We start from the raw sequence: 15,889 nt of genomic DNA, 5'->3' as shown, positions 1-15,889 counted from the left end.
AAAAGGATCAAAAAACATTTTGATTTGACATGGGGTGAGTAGCAGTATACATTTACTGTCTTGCTCCAGAGCCATGGTTACATACCTTCTCTCTGTCACGGTACAGTCTGTTGGGATCTTGATCATCTTTACATTCTGTAGAACAGCAGGCTAGTCCATCTTTATGTCATCATGCTAATCAGACCTGGTGAGCAAGAAGTAAGAAATACTTTGGATGCCTGAGTTAGATACATACATGTCAAAGGATGAGGTATAAACCTTACAAAATTTGAGAACCCTGCCACGTTGTTAATTTTTTTTTGGAAGTCCAGTGGTCTGGGCAAAGCCAGACATTACTTTAAATGAGAAGTTATTACTCTTTGTACCCTGTACTAATACAAAGGACAGCACTTGTGGACTTCCTTGAAATTAAGAAGCAAAATGTATTGCACTTGGGAAAACGGTTCTGACTCATTTATTGCTGATAGTTATGAGTAGGGCCCACAAGACAAATGGACTCTACGGCAGGTATAGCGTGCAGTGCGAGCTTTCCTGACACTAAGGCCGAATCACCTGCCAGATTCAATATTAGTGGAGTTTTCTGTGGTAGATAAGCACACTTTGGAGATTTCTTTGTTAATTTGGGAATTGAAACTTACATCCCTAGGACTTGGGAGAAAGGGCATACCTTCTGTATCAGAAAACTTCTTGATATTTGAAAAGCAGTTTTTAGAGTGCTACTAGGCCCTAGTAGAGACTGAGCATCTTACCATGAGACGTCAAGTAATTATTTGACTGGAGCTGCCTATTTAGAAGCTGGGTATTGTCACATTCACTGTCATCCACTATATGAAATAATTGTACATTCAAAGTCAGGCCTGAGCATGGTACTTTTCATAAACAGGTGGCTCATACCTTCATGTCACCTACCACTGTATTTTTCTTCAATTTATACCTATAGTCTCATGGAGGATCCTCTAAAACAAGGCCTAGTCATAAATGGGTTGAGTCAACTTTCTGATATATAGCCCCACTTAAAGGTGGCCTTAAAGAGCACTTAGTGATGAAAAATTATTCCAGTGGGCAGAGTTTCTATATTTCTACTTGGTTGTTAACTTTGGAAGAATTAATCTGAAATATTCGTGGACTCCTATTCCTGTATATGCCTTTTCTTATATCCTATATTCATGGAATCCTAGGTAGTAGCAAATGGCTTGCCTTGTTTGTCAGATGCCTGAAAAAGCAAGACTGGAATATCAGAGAGGAGGGTGTTTGGAGAAGTGGCATATTAAAGGACTTATGGGTATGGCCATAAAGTATGTGGAAGTTTATGCCTCTCATTGATGCATACAAGAGTATCCTTCACAGACGAGGCACTCCATAATTAGATAAGCAAGACAACTCAACTAGAGTTCTCATCATCTAGAATGGATTATATAAGAGGGAGAAAATGTATATAAATGAGGGCCATGGGCCCATAATTGCATCTGTAGGAACTTTGTTTCACTAACACTGATTATTATAAGTGGTACAGTTGGCCATCACTAAGAAGAGTTAGTGACAGAGAGGACTTAATATGGGGCACGAGCACATTTTAGAGGTGCAAAGCTTGGATTGCAACAGATCCAATTGTTGCCTCATGTCAGAGTCCATCAGCCCTATCTTCAGCTGCAGATGTGGAGAACAGTTCCCACGCATGCTACCTCTATCACTTCAAGTTTCCACTACTTCTCTCTCAATTTCTGCCTGGGGCTTTTTCCAAAGCCCTGGAAGCTCATTCAGTAAGTGTGCAGGCACAGCCCAGAAGTGTATGAGACTTAACTTAATAATGCAGTGCTCCACCATTAAGGGATAGGAGTTAGTGGATAAATGCCCCCGCTTCTTTTTCTTTAGAAGTGTAATTCTGAGGTGCACCCTGCATTGTTCCTCAGAGGGTCTCCTGTAGGATTGAGCCCCTGTTGTCCACACTGGAAAATAACATGTCAGCCCTTTGGGATTCCAATCCTTCCATTTCTCACTCTTCCTACTTCCTCTTTGTTTGAAATGGAAAGGGGCCAATCCTACTTCCATCTCTTGGTTCCCAGACCAATGTATTTTGGCTCTTGGGGGACAGACCACAATATTATGGCCGTTGGGGTAAAGGTATATACTACATCCTGAAGGAGAGCACCCAAACCTTACAGGGTATCATCTCCGACTGGTGGCTGTCTTAGTCACTTTGGGCTGCTATAACAAATAACCATAGACTGTGTGGCTTAAACAACAAACATTTATTTCTCACAGTTCTGGAGGCTGGGAAGCCTAAGATCAAGGTGCTGGTAGATCTGGTGTCCGTATCTGGCCCACTTCCTGGTTTGCATATGGCCATCTTTTCGTTGTATCTTCACGTGGCAGAGAGCAAAGAGAGCAAGTTCTCTTGTGTCTCTTCTTATAAGAGCTCTAATCCTTTCACCAGGGCTCCACCCTCATGACCTGATTACCTCCCAAAGACCCCGTCTCCAAATACCATCACATTGGGGATTAAGGTTTCAACAGATGAATTTTGGGAGACACAAACATTCAGTCCATAAGAAAGCATTCCACGGCTCGGCTGGCGGCGCCGGCCCGAGCGGGGCCCGGCCCGAGCAGGGCCTGGGGGTGCGACGCCGCCGTCCCCCCCCCCCCCCCCCCCCCCGCGCCCGCGCCGCGCCCGGGGCTGCGTGCGGCTGGGCGGGCGCCGCCCAGGCCCCAGGCGCGGCCTGCTCCGGCCGGGACCCGCGCTTTGTCCCGGCGCCCGGCCGGCTGGGGGCGTTACCCGGCCGCTGGGGCGCCCCCGGGGCTGCGGCGGAGCTGCCGGACAAAGGCGGGGCCTGGGCGGGAGGCGGGGGCGCCCGGGCGGCGGGTGGCGCGAGCCGGCCCAGCAAAGAAAAAAAAAAAAAAAAAGAAAGCAGTCCTATCTTATGTTGTGCAAGTATCTTCCAGGTGATGCAATCATGTGCCCATTGATGTACCTCCTTCACCTTGATATGGGTTCATTGGTTTAAGAAAATGTAATTGGGATCCCAGGTCAGTGTATCAGATACTTTGTGAGCCCTTCAATGGGGTACTGGTAGAGGAACTGCAGATAGAAAAGGAAGCTGATACCTCAAGTGTATGTCAAGCCCAAGGACAATGAACTGCTCTTCTCTCTTGGATAAGGAGTCCAGTGTAGTCAACTTGCTACCAACTGGCTGGCTAACTGGACTCCTTGAAGTATGGTACTATACTGGGAACTCAGCATTGGTTTCTGCTGCTGGCTAGGCCAGACATTTGGCCACAGCAGTAACTAAATCAGCCTTGGTGAGAGGGAGTGCAAGTTCTTGGGCCCATGCACAGCCTCCATTTCTACCACCATTACTGTTCCTTTAACAGGCCCATTGTGAAAACCCTAGGGAGGCTGAGGACAGATGTTGCTGATACCTGCTGGATGAGTCTTCCTGTTGACCTGGTTGTTCAGTGTCTCCTTCCTGGTGGCAGTGAACCCTATACCTGTGTCCACTCCTATAGGTCACCCAGATTGCCCTATCTCCAGCTTTCCTATCTCACTTTTCCTAGGCTCCTAATCAGCAAGGTATTTGCCCCCACAAAATAATTCGTGGTTATTCATACTTCAGACCATTTTTCCTGTACCTAAAGTTGATGACTAGGTTTAGTACTCAAAGATAGGCACACTGAAAGGATGTCTCCTCAGTAGAGGGAGGAAAATCCCTCAGTGGGGTTGTGGTACAGCAACAGTTTATTTTTTAACTGTGGCAGTTAAAGTATCATTGAGCTAGTCCATCCGTAAACTAGGCCTGGTTTCTATCTTTCTCTGTAAGCTGGTCACAGGAAGCCCCCACAAGGCCGTATGTGTGAGCTAGGGGAGAGGCAACAGTGGTAGGTAACACACAGAACTCACTTGTGCCCTGTGGAAATGTACCATGTCCATCATAGAATAATTGCTACTCCATCTACAAGACTTATTTTAGGGCTAGGTATATCTGGTGGCAGCTTCATTTGCATAGTCATTTGTCATGATCAGACTCTGTAAGAGGGCCGGTAGCATTCCAAGAGCTGCTTTTCAAGTAGAAAAGAGTTCTCTACTGCAGAATATATTGTCTGGCCACAGAAGCCTAGGGTTTGCATTATGACTCTCCTGTTGTGGTTTTCCGGAGTTTCCACACAACGTTCTTTATCTAGCAAAAACTGTGGGATCTATCATATATGGTTCAAGTGGTAGGGCAGCTTATATCATAGACAGACTCATCTCTTGCTCTGGGCCTTTTTGCCTCAAACAGGCAATAAGTGGGTTGGGGCAGTGTTATAGGCTGAATGTGTCCCCACCAAATTCACATGCAATGGGATTAGGAAGTGGAGACTTTGGGGGGTGATTAGGTCATGAGAGAGGAGCCCTCACAAATGGGATTAGTGCCTTTAAGAAAAAGGCCCCAGAGAGCTCCCTTACCCCTTCTGCCATGTGAGGACACTACGGAAAGACAGCAGTCTATGAGGAAGCGGGGCCTTACCAGACTTGAAATCTGGTGGCACCTTGATTTGGACTTCCCAGCCTCCAGAACCATGAGCAATACATTTCTGTTGTTTATAAGCCACCCGGTCTGTGGTATTCTGTTTTAGCAGCTGGAACGGACTAAGACAGGCAATATTGTCAAGAGTGCTATGCTTTGTTTCCAAAACCCAAAATTGGCCTGCCTCTGCTTCGCCTCTTTCTTAGTAGTGGGGGCTGCAGGTGCGGTGACTTGTCCCTTGCCTTGGAGGAGATACCACAGCACACCCCTGAACATTCAATCTCTAAAAGCTTGACTGATGTGGTAAGCCCTTGACTATATTTTGCATCTATTCCTCACCCTCTGTCGCTTGTGTTTCTTGTCATACCATCTAGAGTACTTGCCATTTGCTATATCTTAGGTCGGATTTATATAATGTTATCAGTAAAATGGATCATGATGTCCTCCAGAATTGCGTGATAATCGCGGTCCCTTAGGAATATATTGTGATGGAGAAAAGGAGAATTAAGATAGTCATGGAGTAAGACAACACATGTATACTGCTGTCCACCCCAAGTGAGGAAGGTGTGGATCTTTTTCAATTATAACCCAAGCAGTATCCTCATTGGCTACTGGCTGGAACACTGTGGTCTGTAAGCCATCACCCAGGTCTCTATGGACTAAGGCTTTCTAGTTGCATTTTGGCCCTGCTTCCCTTTCTAGTATTTGTGCTCACTTTGCTTTTGACTGTTGGTGCTGCCACCTGGCTTCTGTTTCAGGATTCCATCATCTCCATTGGCATTTGTGAGACAGTTCCCTAGCAGCATCTCCTAACACTAAAGTCTTGGCCTACAGAGGACAGCCTCCGCTAAGCTCATGGGTACCAGTGCTCCCCTCACTAGTGCCTTCTTCACCACTTTAGTGTCCTCTGAGTCCCCAAAAATGTGGCACAGTTGCTTTTGAGAGCACCAACTCCGTGAGCCAGCAATCCCACTCCTCTTTGTAACTATTGGAGCTTTGGTTTTAAAACTGTGCAATAACACCTATTAATAGGTTGTGAAATTGTTTCGGTGGATTTAAGCAAAATGGTTTCATATACAAGGCTGGGATAGAATATAAAATCGAGTACATTGTAAGTAGTGAAGCTATTCTTTCCAGAAAATTTTTTAGGATATTTATTTTTTCAATTTTATCTTTATATACTATATACTTTTTTTCTTCTGTCTTTAATGCTTTTACTCTAGATGTCAACATGGCTCATCCCCTTATATCCTTCAAGTTTTTTCTCAAGTGTAACATCAATGAGGACTATAAATACCCCCCCACTATATAAATACTGACCCCCCCATCAATTCCCTAGCTTTCCTCCCTAGGTTTTCTTGCTAGAACTTAACATAAGCTACCATAACAAGTATCTTACTTTTTACCCTACCCTGTCTTCTCCAACTAGAATGAAACCTGCGTGAGGGCATGGAGTTTTTTTACTTCACTGCTATAAAACCTATGCCGAGAACAGTGCCTGGTACGTAGTAAGTGCTAAAAAGTTATTGAATGTATGATGTGCACATTTATGTTTTTACTGTCATTCAACAAAAGTGCATTGCTTACAGTGGATTGAAGATAAAAATAGAAAAAAATTTGTCTAGAGAAACTCTCATAATCTTCCCAAGACTTATATGTGTTCATATCAATAAGAAAAAGGATAAAATAGAATAGATTAGAACAGAATTGATTAGAAAATATAAAACCCATCTTGGGTAGAAATGGTATTGTTTTATGAAACACAGTGTTTCAGGTTAATATACATATATGTTCATATATTAATACATATGTAACTATTATATAAATATATGTAATTATATATATTGCATACATCGTGTATTCACATATCATATATTCCCACACATGTCCGCAAAGTTCACTTCCTCATTCTTCAGCTGTTTGTTGGAATGTCATTTTCTCTGTGAGACCTTCACTGACCACTCTTTTAAAATCAACTCTCCTCTCTTTAATTCCCTATCCTCTTTTCTTTTTTTAACTAACACTGGCCATCTCATCTACTATATATTTTCATTTTTTATATTTCTTAGACTGTTCTGCACCCAGCCCCATCCACTGCTACACTACAAGCATCATTAGAGTAGAGACGCTTTTATTCACTGCTCTCTCCTCAGTGCACAGAGTAGTTCCTGATGAATGGCAGGCACTCAATAAAATTTTGTAAATGAATTAATTTAAGTTTGTGTGGGTACGTTGGGTTATGAAGTATGACAAATTATTTCTTACAGTGTGTTAAGAGTTTTAAAAAGATGTTTAAAACACTCTATAAAGAAATTTTTACTCATCTGCAAAAGACATGAGCAAAAATTATATTTCACTATAACAGTGAAATTATCTTACTGTATTTCACATAGTAAAATTATCTTTCACTATTTCACTTATAATAATGAAAAATTGGAAACAATTCAAATGTTCAACTGAAAATATTGTAGTTTTTAAGGTAGAATATTATATATGGTTAAAGTAATCAACTTGAGCTACATAGATCAACATGGATAAATCTCAAAACCATAGAATGGAAGGAAAATAGCAAGTTTCAGAAGAGCATGCATGTTGCTATTGATATAAAAATTGCAAAGCAAAAATATACATTATTAACAGATACAAACATATAGAGTAAAAGTATAAATAGAGAGGATTGATGAACACCAAGTTTAGAATAGTTGTTGAGGGTGATAATTAATAGGTCGATAGATCAATAGTTGTTGATAGGTTGGGGAATGATTTTGCAAAGATATACCTGGGCTTTGATTTTTATAACCTTTTACTTTTTAACAGGGGAATAGGTGGTCATGTTATTCTCTATTCTTTTCTGTTTGTATGAAATACTGTATTTTTTAAATTACCAGGCTTCCTATACCCTAAAAGGGTCATCTGTAGTATAGAACCTCACCTGGCCCTACTGCTTTCTAGGAATTAGACTGGTGGCAGCAAGGGCACACATCATGGAGAGTTCTGGAAATGGCAGTTCTCTTGCTTCATGTGCATAAACATTTTGCTCCTAGAAGAGGCAGGGATGGCCTGAGGTACTAGTATCACCCACCACCTCTGGCTGCTCTCAGTCTCTGTGGCGGGGAGATTTTCGCCAATCTTAAGCTCCCCTAAGGAGGATTCTAGGATGAAACAGGCAGACACCTTCTGAAAAGCTGAGGCCAGTCTTGTGACAGACATGTGAGATGGGAAAGTCACAATCCTGCAAGGATTCTCCTCGGAGTGTGACGAGAGGCTGAGGGGAAGGAGACAGAATTGCAGGCCAAGGGAGTGATGAGATAAAGGCACTAACTGTTGCTGATCATGTTGGAACCTCTGAAATTAACGTCTATAATTAGGGAGTCAATATTCTGTCAGAGAAGTACTCAGAGATATTTAGCTTTCTGCACACAAATTTACTCATATCAGAAAGCTGTGCTAAAATACAGGATTCATATGTGAAGACAAAAGGGAAATCACAGATACAGTGGGAACAATGAATCTTACTTTTCTGTTAGGTAAACTCAGTGGTTGGCAGCTAACAGAGATCAGTCTGGGAGGTCTGTCTTTAGGCAGACTATCCAGGACATCCAAGAAGATGAGTTAGTTTTTGTGGATTCTCTGAAAAAACTTGAGAGTTTAACTGTTGAGTATATGTGAACAGGTTGTCTCTGTATAACCTGTGTCAGTGTCCTTCCGTTAGCAACTCCGCATTAGTTAGACCAGATCTGTATCATTTCCCTCATTAGAAATTTCACAGTTTCCCTCATTTTGGTGGAAACCATTTTGACCATGAAGCCTTTAGTCTCTTTAATGCAGAATCCTCATTTAATGTCAGCTGAGCATACTGGCTGTGTAACATTTCAGCACCTGGAAATCAGACATATAAACTGTGCAATATTCAAGAGTAATTTTATTTCTTAGTATTACTCTAGTGAATGAATTTATTTTAGTCTGTAGGGCTTTTACAATTTAAGCTGTTTTGTTATTTGTTCCAAAGTCAGAAATAATGAATCACATATTCTGATAATTTTTAGCCATAGTTTTATTCTGGTAGCATTTATTTATAAGAATATAAATATAGGAAATGGTCCTTTTCACTGTGATTTTAAGAGTTGATTAGTGTCTGTTTTAACATATTTAATCTCATTATCATATAAATAGAGTTGTTTCTGGTGACTTTGATACCAAACCTCTTTTTTTTTTTTTTTTTTTTGGTGAGGAAGATCAGCCTGAGCTAACATCCATGCCAATCCTCCTCTTTTTGCTGAGGAAGACTGGCTCTGGGCCAACATCTGTGCCCATCTTTCTCCACTTTATATGGGACGCTGCCACAGCATGGCCTGACAAGCGGTGCCTCGGTGTGCGTCCGGGATCCGAACCTGGGCTGCCAACAGTGGAACATGCGCACTTAACCACTATGCCGGGGCCAGCCCCCGTGGGGTCTTAATCTCAAGTTGTTGTGCCCCATGTTCAATAAGCTGATCACTGAGACGTCAGCGCTTAGAGGTGAAGAAAGGTTTACTTGAACTGGCCAAAATGAGGTGGGAGGATAGGTTCTCTCACATCTGCCTTAACAAAAGAATAGAGCTTATAGACCTAAGCAGCTTGGGAAGAGGAGTCTCGGAGAAACAAAGAGGAAATCCGTGTTCCCTTCACTCCAGATATGCCCCTGGGCAGTCCGACCTCTGGGCATCAACAGCAGCTGGCTGCTGGCTGTCTGGTGATTGTAACTTCCCTGAAGGCATTCTCCCTCCTCTGCCAAACAAGCTCACAAATCCCTGCGACCCCTGAGCCACCCCTCAGGTTAAACAAGAAAACATCAAATCAAAATTAACTTCCCCTCCTCTATGTCTGTGTTGGGAACAAGGTCGAAGTGTAATCATGTTCCTTCTGAATATTTACGGTAACCCTCAGGTACCCGGCTTCAACCTCACTTTTAGAAGTGCAGTTTTCACCTGTCAGGCATATGACTGTGTACGTGACATTAGATATTTAATCATCTCAATTTGGAATCTGTGAGGGGAAAATTCAAGCCAAGTCTCAGATCATTCAGTAACAATTTCATGAGAATTTATAGTGATTTTAAGGTATAGATCACATTGTCATTATCACTAGGAATCGTTATAGAACTTTAGGCTAAGGAACATTAAGCTTTTTTCAAAGCATAGTGTATTCATCGTGTTTTTTATTCTCTGTATTTGATGATGTTTTGACATCTTAAAAAACTTGCTGGCCAGGGAGAGACTGCCTCTCCCTGGGCTAGCCAGTTCTTAGAGATAGCAAAGGGCTGGAAACATGCCTGGTGCATGTTTTTAATATGCAAACCAACCAGTCTCAGCCCCAACCACCTCCTGATCTCTCTCCCACCAACCCAATATTTCCCCTGCCCTAAATCAACCTGGGGCCACTTACCAGACAACTAGAGATACCCCTATAGCCCAGAGCTCTAGGAGGGAGGGTCCCAAGCCACATCTCAACTTTACAAATAAGATCTGGTCACCTGTTGAATCTCTTGGATAAAATCTTTATTGTAAAAAAAAAGTCTGGACAATTTTCCTGTGTCATTTGGGTTCATTCTTTGCTATGTAAGTCAAGGTCCGGATATAGTTGGGGTGACACTAGGCAGAATGAGAGAGTCTATTTCAGCCAAGATTGCTTCTCTTTCATGAGGGAAGACTGTTGTATTTGGGTAAGTCCTCTGTAGAAATTAGATTAAACAATTGTCATTATAGTATTAATAGTGGCAAAAACTCTAAGGGTTACTTACGCTGCGTAACTACTACTGTGAAAGAAGAGACTAACCATTCAGTATCTAAAACAAAAAGCTGGATTACTCACTTTCTGTTTCAGTTATCTATTACTGTGTAACAAAAACACCCAAAATGATTTATTGTTTCTCTGTGGGTAGAGTGGGTGGTTTTTCTGCTTCACTTGGCATTGGCTGAAGTCTCTCATTCGGCTGGTTACACTTAGCCAATGATAGGGCTGGGCTGGAAGGTCTAAAAAAAACTTCACTCACATGTCTGGTATTGTGGGGCTTCACACTGGTAGCCTGAGTGTCTCCACAGCTTGGGAGTCTCAGACTAGTTGAACTTTCTCCATTATGACTGGCTTCAAGAAGGAAAGTGGAAGCTGCCACGCTTCTTACAGGGTAGGCCTGGAACTTCTGCCACATTATAGTAAGCCAGAGCAAGTCACAAGGCCAACCCAGATTCAAGAGGATGGGAAAAGTCTCTCTCTCATGAATAGAATGGCATGAGGGAAGGAATTGATATTGTCTATCTTTGACCATCATGACACTACCCAAAGGAGGGCTATACTTGTTAATTAGTCAAAGTACAAAATGATACAAGGTTTTGGGAAATGGGGGATTCAGGGATTGACAGGCTTTCAAAAGCAGGATTGTTTAGGGACTGACTGGCTGAGTTTCAGTGGTAAAAGTGTAGTTACTGGAGTGAGGCTGTAGCTGACTCGCGCACTTCCCAAAGTATGGTCACAGTAAAGCAGCTGCTGACTGGCTTGCAGAAAAGTGGGGCTGTCACAGATCTGCTGACCTTCATAAGCCTGTGTTACTGATGAAACATAGTCTCTGATTAATTGCTATCAATGTCTGATCATTTGTGTCTGATCCATCAATTCTGGTGGTTACTAATTCATGGCTTGAGGCTGGGGCTAAGAAACAGTTTCAGGCTTGCCTGCATTTGGAGACTAGGAACATTTTATTCTTATCAGAGTATTATTTTTTTAAAGTTATTTTCATGAGTATAGGCTTTATTCTTAATAACAGATTTGCCACAGCTATTGGATTGTCCCCAGAAAGTACTAATTAATTTCTATTTAATTTTTAATTTATTTTTTTGGAGAGGAAGATCAGCCCTGAGCTAACATCTGCCAGTGCTCCTCTTTTTTTTTGCTGAGGAAGACTGGCCCTGGGCTAACATCCGTGCCCATCCTCCTCCACTTTATATGGGACGCTGCCACAGGGCTTGACAAGCAGTGCGTCGGTGCGCGCCCGGGATCCAAACTGGTGAACCCCGGGCCACTGCAGCGGAGCGCATGCACCTAATCGCTTGCGCCACCGGGCCGGCCCCTCTATTTAATTTTTGATTGAGAAGCCTGAGGAAGTTAGAAAACGTATTTGCTTTCACAGCAGGTTGAAATAAAGAACAACACTAAAGGCATCAACGTTCCTCTTAAACCTCTATCAAGACGCAATGTTCATGTCAGAGCTGAGTAGACTATTGGTAATATTTTATCATGCAGTATTCGGAAGTTTACTTTATTGTTTAAGATACTAGACTTTATTCTTAAGATATAAGCAGTCACTAAGAATCATCATACTGGGTGCTCATTAGTGTTAAACATCAGACAAATCAGAGAGAGGCATGCTTAAGAAGGCATGAAAGGCACCTTCATTAGGAAGGGGAAGTAAGGTGGCAGGATTTAGATTGGAGCAGCATTTGACATTTATATGAAGTGCAGGTAATAAAATAATTTTACTAGTAATATAGTAATACTAGTAGATTATTAGTAATGTAGCTGGTGGAGTTGGGTATTTTGTTTTTTTTGTTATTGGGTTACAGTTAGTTAAGTATGACATAAAGATGGTGTTTTATCATGGGATAGTGAGAAAATTATAAAAGATATAGGGAAAACTGGCCATAGACTTGGAAGAAAATAAAGGAATACTGTGGGTAGGGATCAGTTAATAATTCAATTCAATGTTTATTTCATACATTTACTGCTACATTCCATCAGGAAATTTCTTGTTTTGATGTTATAACTGTTCAGCAAGTAAAACACATTTCTTTGAAAAAAAAAATCTAATGCTTAATTAGGCTTTTAACATATAATGTACAAAATAAATATACTGCACAAAAACGACTTACCCACAAATTGCTGTCTGCATCATTTCTGAAACACATACCATATATAAAAGTCTACCTGTACACTGGCTGTGATGTTTTCAGCTCTAAGTAACAGAAAAACTTAATTTCGTAAAGCACCAGATAGTAACTGTCTTAGGCTCTGTGGGTCATACGGTCTGTCAGAATGACTCAACTCTTGTAGTGTGAAGGCAGCCACAGGCAAAACAGAAACCAATGGTTTTTGTTTGTATTAGTGTTCTAATAAAACTTGATTTATGGACACTGAAATTTGAATATCATATAATTTTCACGTCACAAAATATTATTTAATTTTTTTCAACCATTTGGAAATGTAAAGCCATTCTTAGCTTGCAGGCTACAAAAACGGGCAGTGGGCCAGATCTGAATCACTTGTGGGAAAATGCACAACCAAACCAAACCAAGGCACTACAGCAATAAAGTGGGGGATGAATGTTAGTAGCCAACATGTTTTTTTATTTTTTGCAGCATAGTTCAAGAAATACAAATTATAATTAAGATAATACCTAACATACAGCTTTTCTTGTGTCTCAGACAGTATTCTAGGTGCTTTAAAAATATTAACTCATTTATACCTCAAAGCAATCCTAACATATTGTTTTTATCACTTCTCTTTTATAGAAAAGGAAACTGAGGCACAGAGAGGTTAAATGGCATGCCCCATGCTGGAATGTGAGCCTAGAAGTAGGAGTCCAGAGTCCACACTCTTAACCACTAAGCCATGTTGCTTCTACTAGGAGGAAAAAGGTAGTGAAGAACATTTAGGACTCTCATACAAAATACAAATGCAGATAGTTCTACACCCTGCTAAAACATCAACAGTAAGAAAGTATTTCTTTACATAGCATTGGTTTTACTATAGAGTGTTTTTAGCTGTTTTTAAAAATAAACTCAGGCTTTTTCTAAAATAAGTGTGTTTCTAACATAAAATTTGGCTGACCATGAGACAACTGAAAATTTTACAAAAACATTTTTAGCTTCTGAAGGATTAGTTCAGTAACAATATCTATATCCATTTAAAAATGCCAGGAAATAGGAGAAAAGATGTATTATAATTTTAAAAGAATATTACACTTAAATACACATTATATTAACAACAGGAGTCACTAGTTCAAAAGTTATTGAACTCAGCTTACACATTTCCCTATGTACAATTAGGGATGGGTTCCACGTGAACATCAAACGTCCACAATCTATGTTTTGTAGCACACTCACACACATACTAAAAGATTCTTCACGTTTAATGTCGTTGCCTGGTTATTCAATTTGTGCTTTTAAAAAGTGTCATATATCCAGACATTTGCAGGTTTCTTAAAAAGAAAAAACCTTGGAATCATCTCTGCAACATGACTTCTTTTACAGGCATACCTTGATTTATTGCGCTTCGCTTTATTTTGCCTCGCAGATACTGCATTTTCCACAAGACCCTACATCAGCAAAAGGATTATGACTCCCTAAAGGCTCAGATGATGGTTAGCATTTCTTAGCAATAAAGTATCTTTAGAATTAAGGTAGGTACATTTTTTAAGACATGGTGCTACTGCACGCTTAACAGACTACAGTACACCATAAACATAACTTTTATATGCACTGAGAAACCAAAAAGTTTGTGTGACTTGCTTTACTGTGATATTCGCTTTATTGTGGTGGTCTGGAACCAAACCCACAATATCTCCAAGGTGTGCCTGAATAACTGTTTCCCTCAGTACAGATTCTCTTTTGAATTTCTGTTTAAAAACTTTCACATATTTAAAATATCTGTAAAGGTTCTATCCCAGCATCAATGATCCAACGTTCACTGAGACATCACTCCTTGATAAAGGCCTCTGTATCTGTCGCAATCTTTGCATTGTCTCCTTTGGGTGTTCTAGTATGAGTCAAGCTGGTGTGAAAAGATTTCTGAATGCTCAGGATACAGACAGGAGATCCTCACTCATGTGAGCTTTTGGATGTCTAGTGATGGCTGCCCTGACAGAAAATTTCCTGACATTCATCTTACTTATAGAATTTCTCTCCTGTGTGATTTCTATGTTGTACAATAAAGTATGACTTCTGAAAGAAAGGTTTCCCTCATGTTTTACAGTTTGTGGTGTTTCTCCCATCTATGTTGTCTGATATTTAGTAAAGTCTGACATATGGTAAAAATTTCTCCCTTATAGATTTACAGAATTTTTCTCTGTGTATTTCCTCTCTGTGAAGAAACATTGTGGCTAAAATTTCTGATGATATTCATAAGGTTTTTGTCTTGTGTGAATTATCTGATTATTCTGAAGGATAAATTCAGACAGAAGAATTTCCCAGTTCATACTATTTATAAGCTTTTCCCCTTTGTGTGTGTCTTCTGATGTGCAGTGAGTTTTGATCTCTGGATAAAAGTTTCCCTACACTCCTGACATTCATAGGGTTTCTCCCCTGTGTGTTTTCGCTGATGTATGATAAAATGTGACTTCTGAGAGAAAGACTTCCCACATTCCTTACATTCATAGGGTTTCTCTCCTGTGTGAGTCCTTTGATGTAATCTGAGGACTGAATTCACAGAGAAAGACTTACCACATTCATGACATTCATAGGGCTTCTCCCCTGTGTGTTTTCTTTCATGTTTAGTGAGGTCTGATTTATAGTAAAAGTTTTTTCCACATTTCTTACATTCAAAGGGTTTCTCCCCTGTGTGAGTTCGCTGATGTACTGTGAGGGCTGACTTCTGGTAGAAGCATTTCCCACATTCCCTACACTCATAGGGTTTCTCTCCTGTGTGGGTTCTCTGATGAGTTTTGAGGTGTGAATTTCTAGAGAAGAATTTCCCACATTCCTTACATTTATAGGGTTTCTCCCCTGTATGTGTTCTCTGATGTACTGTGAGGTGTGATTTCTGGGAAAAGGATTTGCCACATTCCTTACATTCATACGGTTTCTCCCCTGTGTGTGTTTTCTGATGTACCATGAGGTATGCCTTAACATAGAAGAACTTCCCACATTCAGTACATTCATAGGGTTTCTCTCCTGTGTGTGTTTTCTGATGTTCCATGAGGTGTGGCTTCTGGTAGAAGGATTTCTCACACTGATTACATTCATAGGGTTTCTCCCCTGCATGAGTTCTCAAATGTCTACTGAGAGATGACAGGTGGTAGAAAGTTTTCTTACATTCTTTACATTCATAGGTTTTCTCTCTGGTAGGAGTTTTCTGATGTCTTGTGAGGTCTCCATTCCTAGAGACAGATTTCCCACATTCACTGGGTTTGTCCTTTGAATGAGTATGCTGATGTTCTGTGAGGGCAGACTTCTGGCAGAAGGACTTTCCACACTGATTACATTTATAGGTTTCCTCTCCGGTATGAGTTTTCTGATGTTTTGTGAGTTCTCCATTCCTAGAGAGAAATTGCCAAATTCATTAATGTATAAGGCTTTTTTTTTTTTTTTTTGATCTATTCTGGGTATTTTCCAAATAACTCTGAGAACCAATTCTAGAGA

The 15,889-nt window shown here is 40.8% G+C and overlaps 2 protein-coding genes across 3 annotated transcripts in view; one reads left to right on the top strand and one right to left on the bottom strand.

Moving 5' to 3' along the window:
- Positions 1-15,889, top strand: part of LOC131406967 (zinc finger protein 33B-like) — an 84,067-nt gene that overhangs the window by 55,965 nt on the left and 12,213 nt on the right. The gene's annotated exons all lie outside the window — the stretch shown is intronic.
- LOC131406971 (zinc finger protein 25) overlaps positions 12,216-15,889 on the bottom strand; it is a 31,508-nt gene continuing 27,834 nt past the window's right edge. Inside the window, exon 6 of the mRNA XM_058542913.1 lies at positions 12,216-15,786. Coding sequence (XP_058398896.1) covers positions 14,733-15,786 — 1,054 coding nt within the window. The 3' untranslated portion in view covers positions 12,216-14,732. The remainder of the gene's footprint in view (positions 15,787-15,889) is intronic.

The sequence above is a fragment of the Diceros bicornis genome, chromosome 6 (assembly GCF_020826845.1).
Source record: "Diceros bicornis minor isolate mBicDic1 chromosome 6, mDicBic1.mat.cur, whole genome shotgun sequence".
Taxonomy (NCBI): Eukaryota; Metazoa; Chordata; class Mammalia; order Perissodactyla; family Rhinocerotidae; genus Diceros; species Diceros bicornis.
The sequence above is the reverse complement of the archived record's forward strand: the minus strand, read 5'-3'. Positions and strand labels throughout refer to the sequence as shown.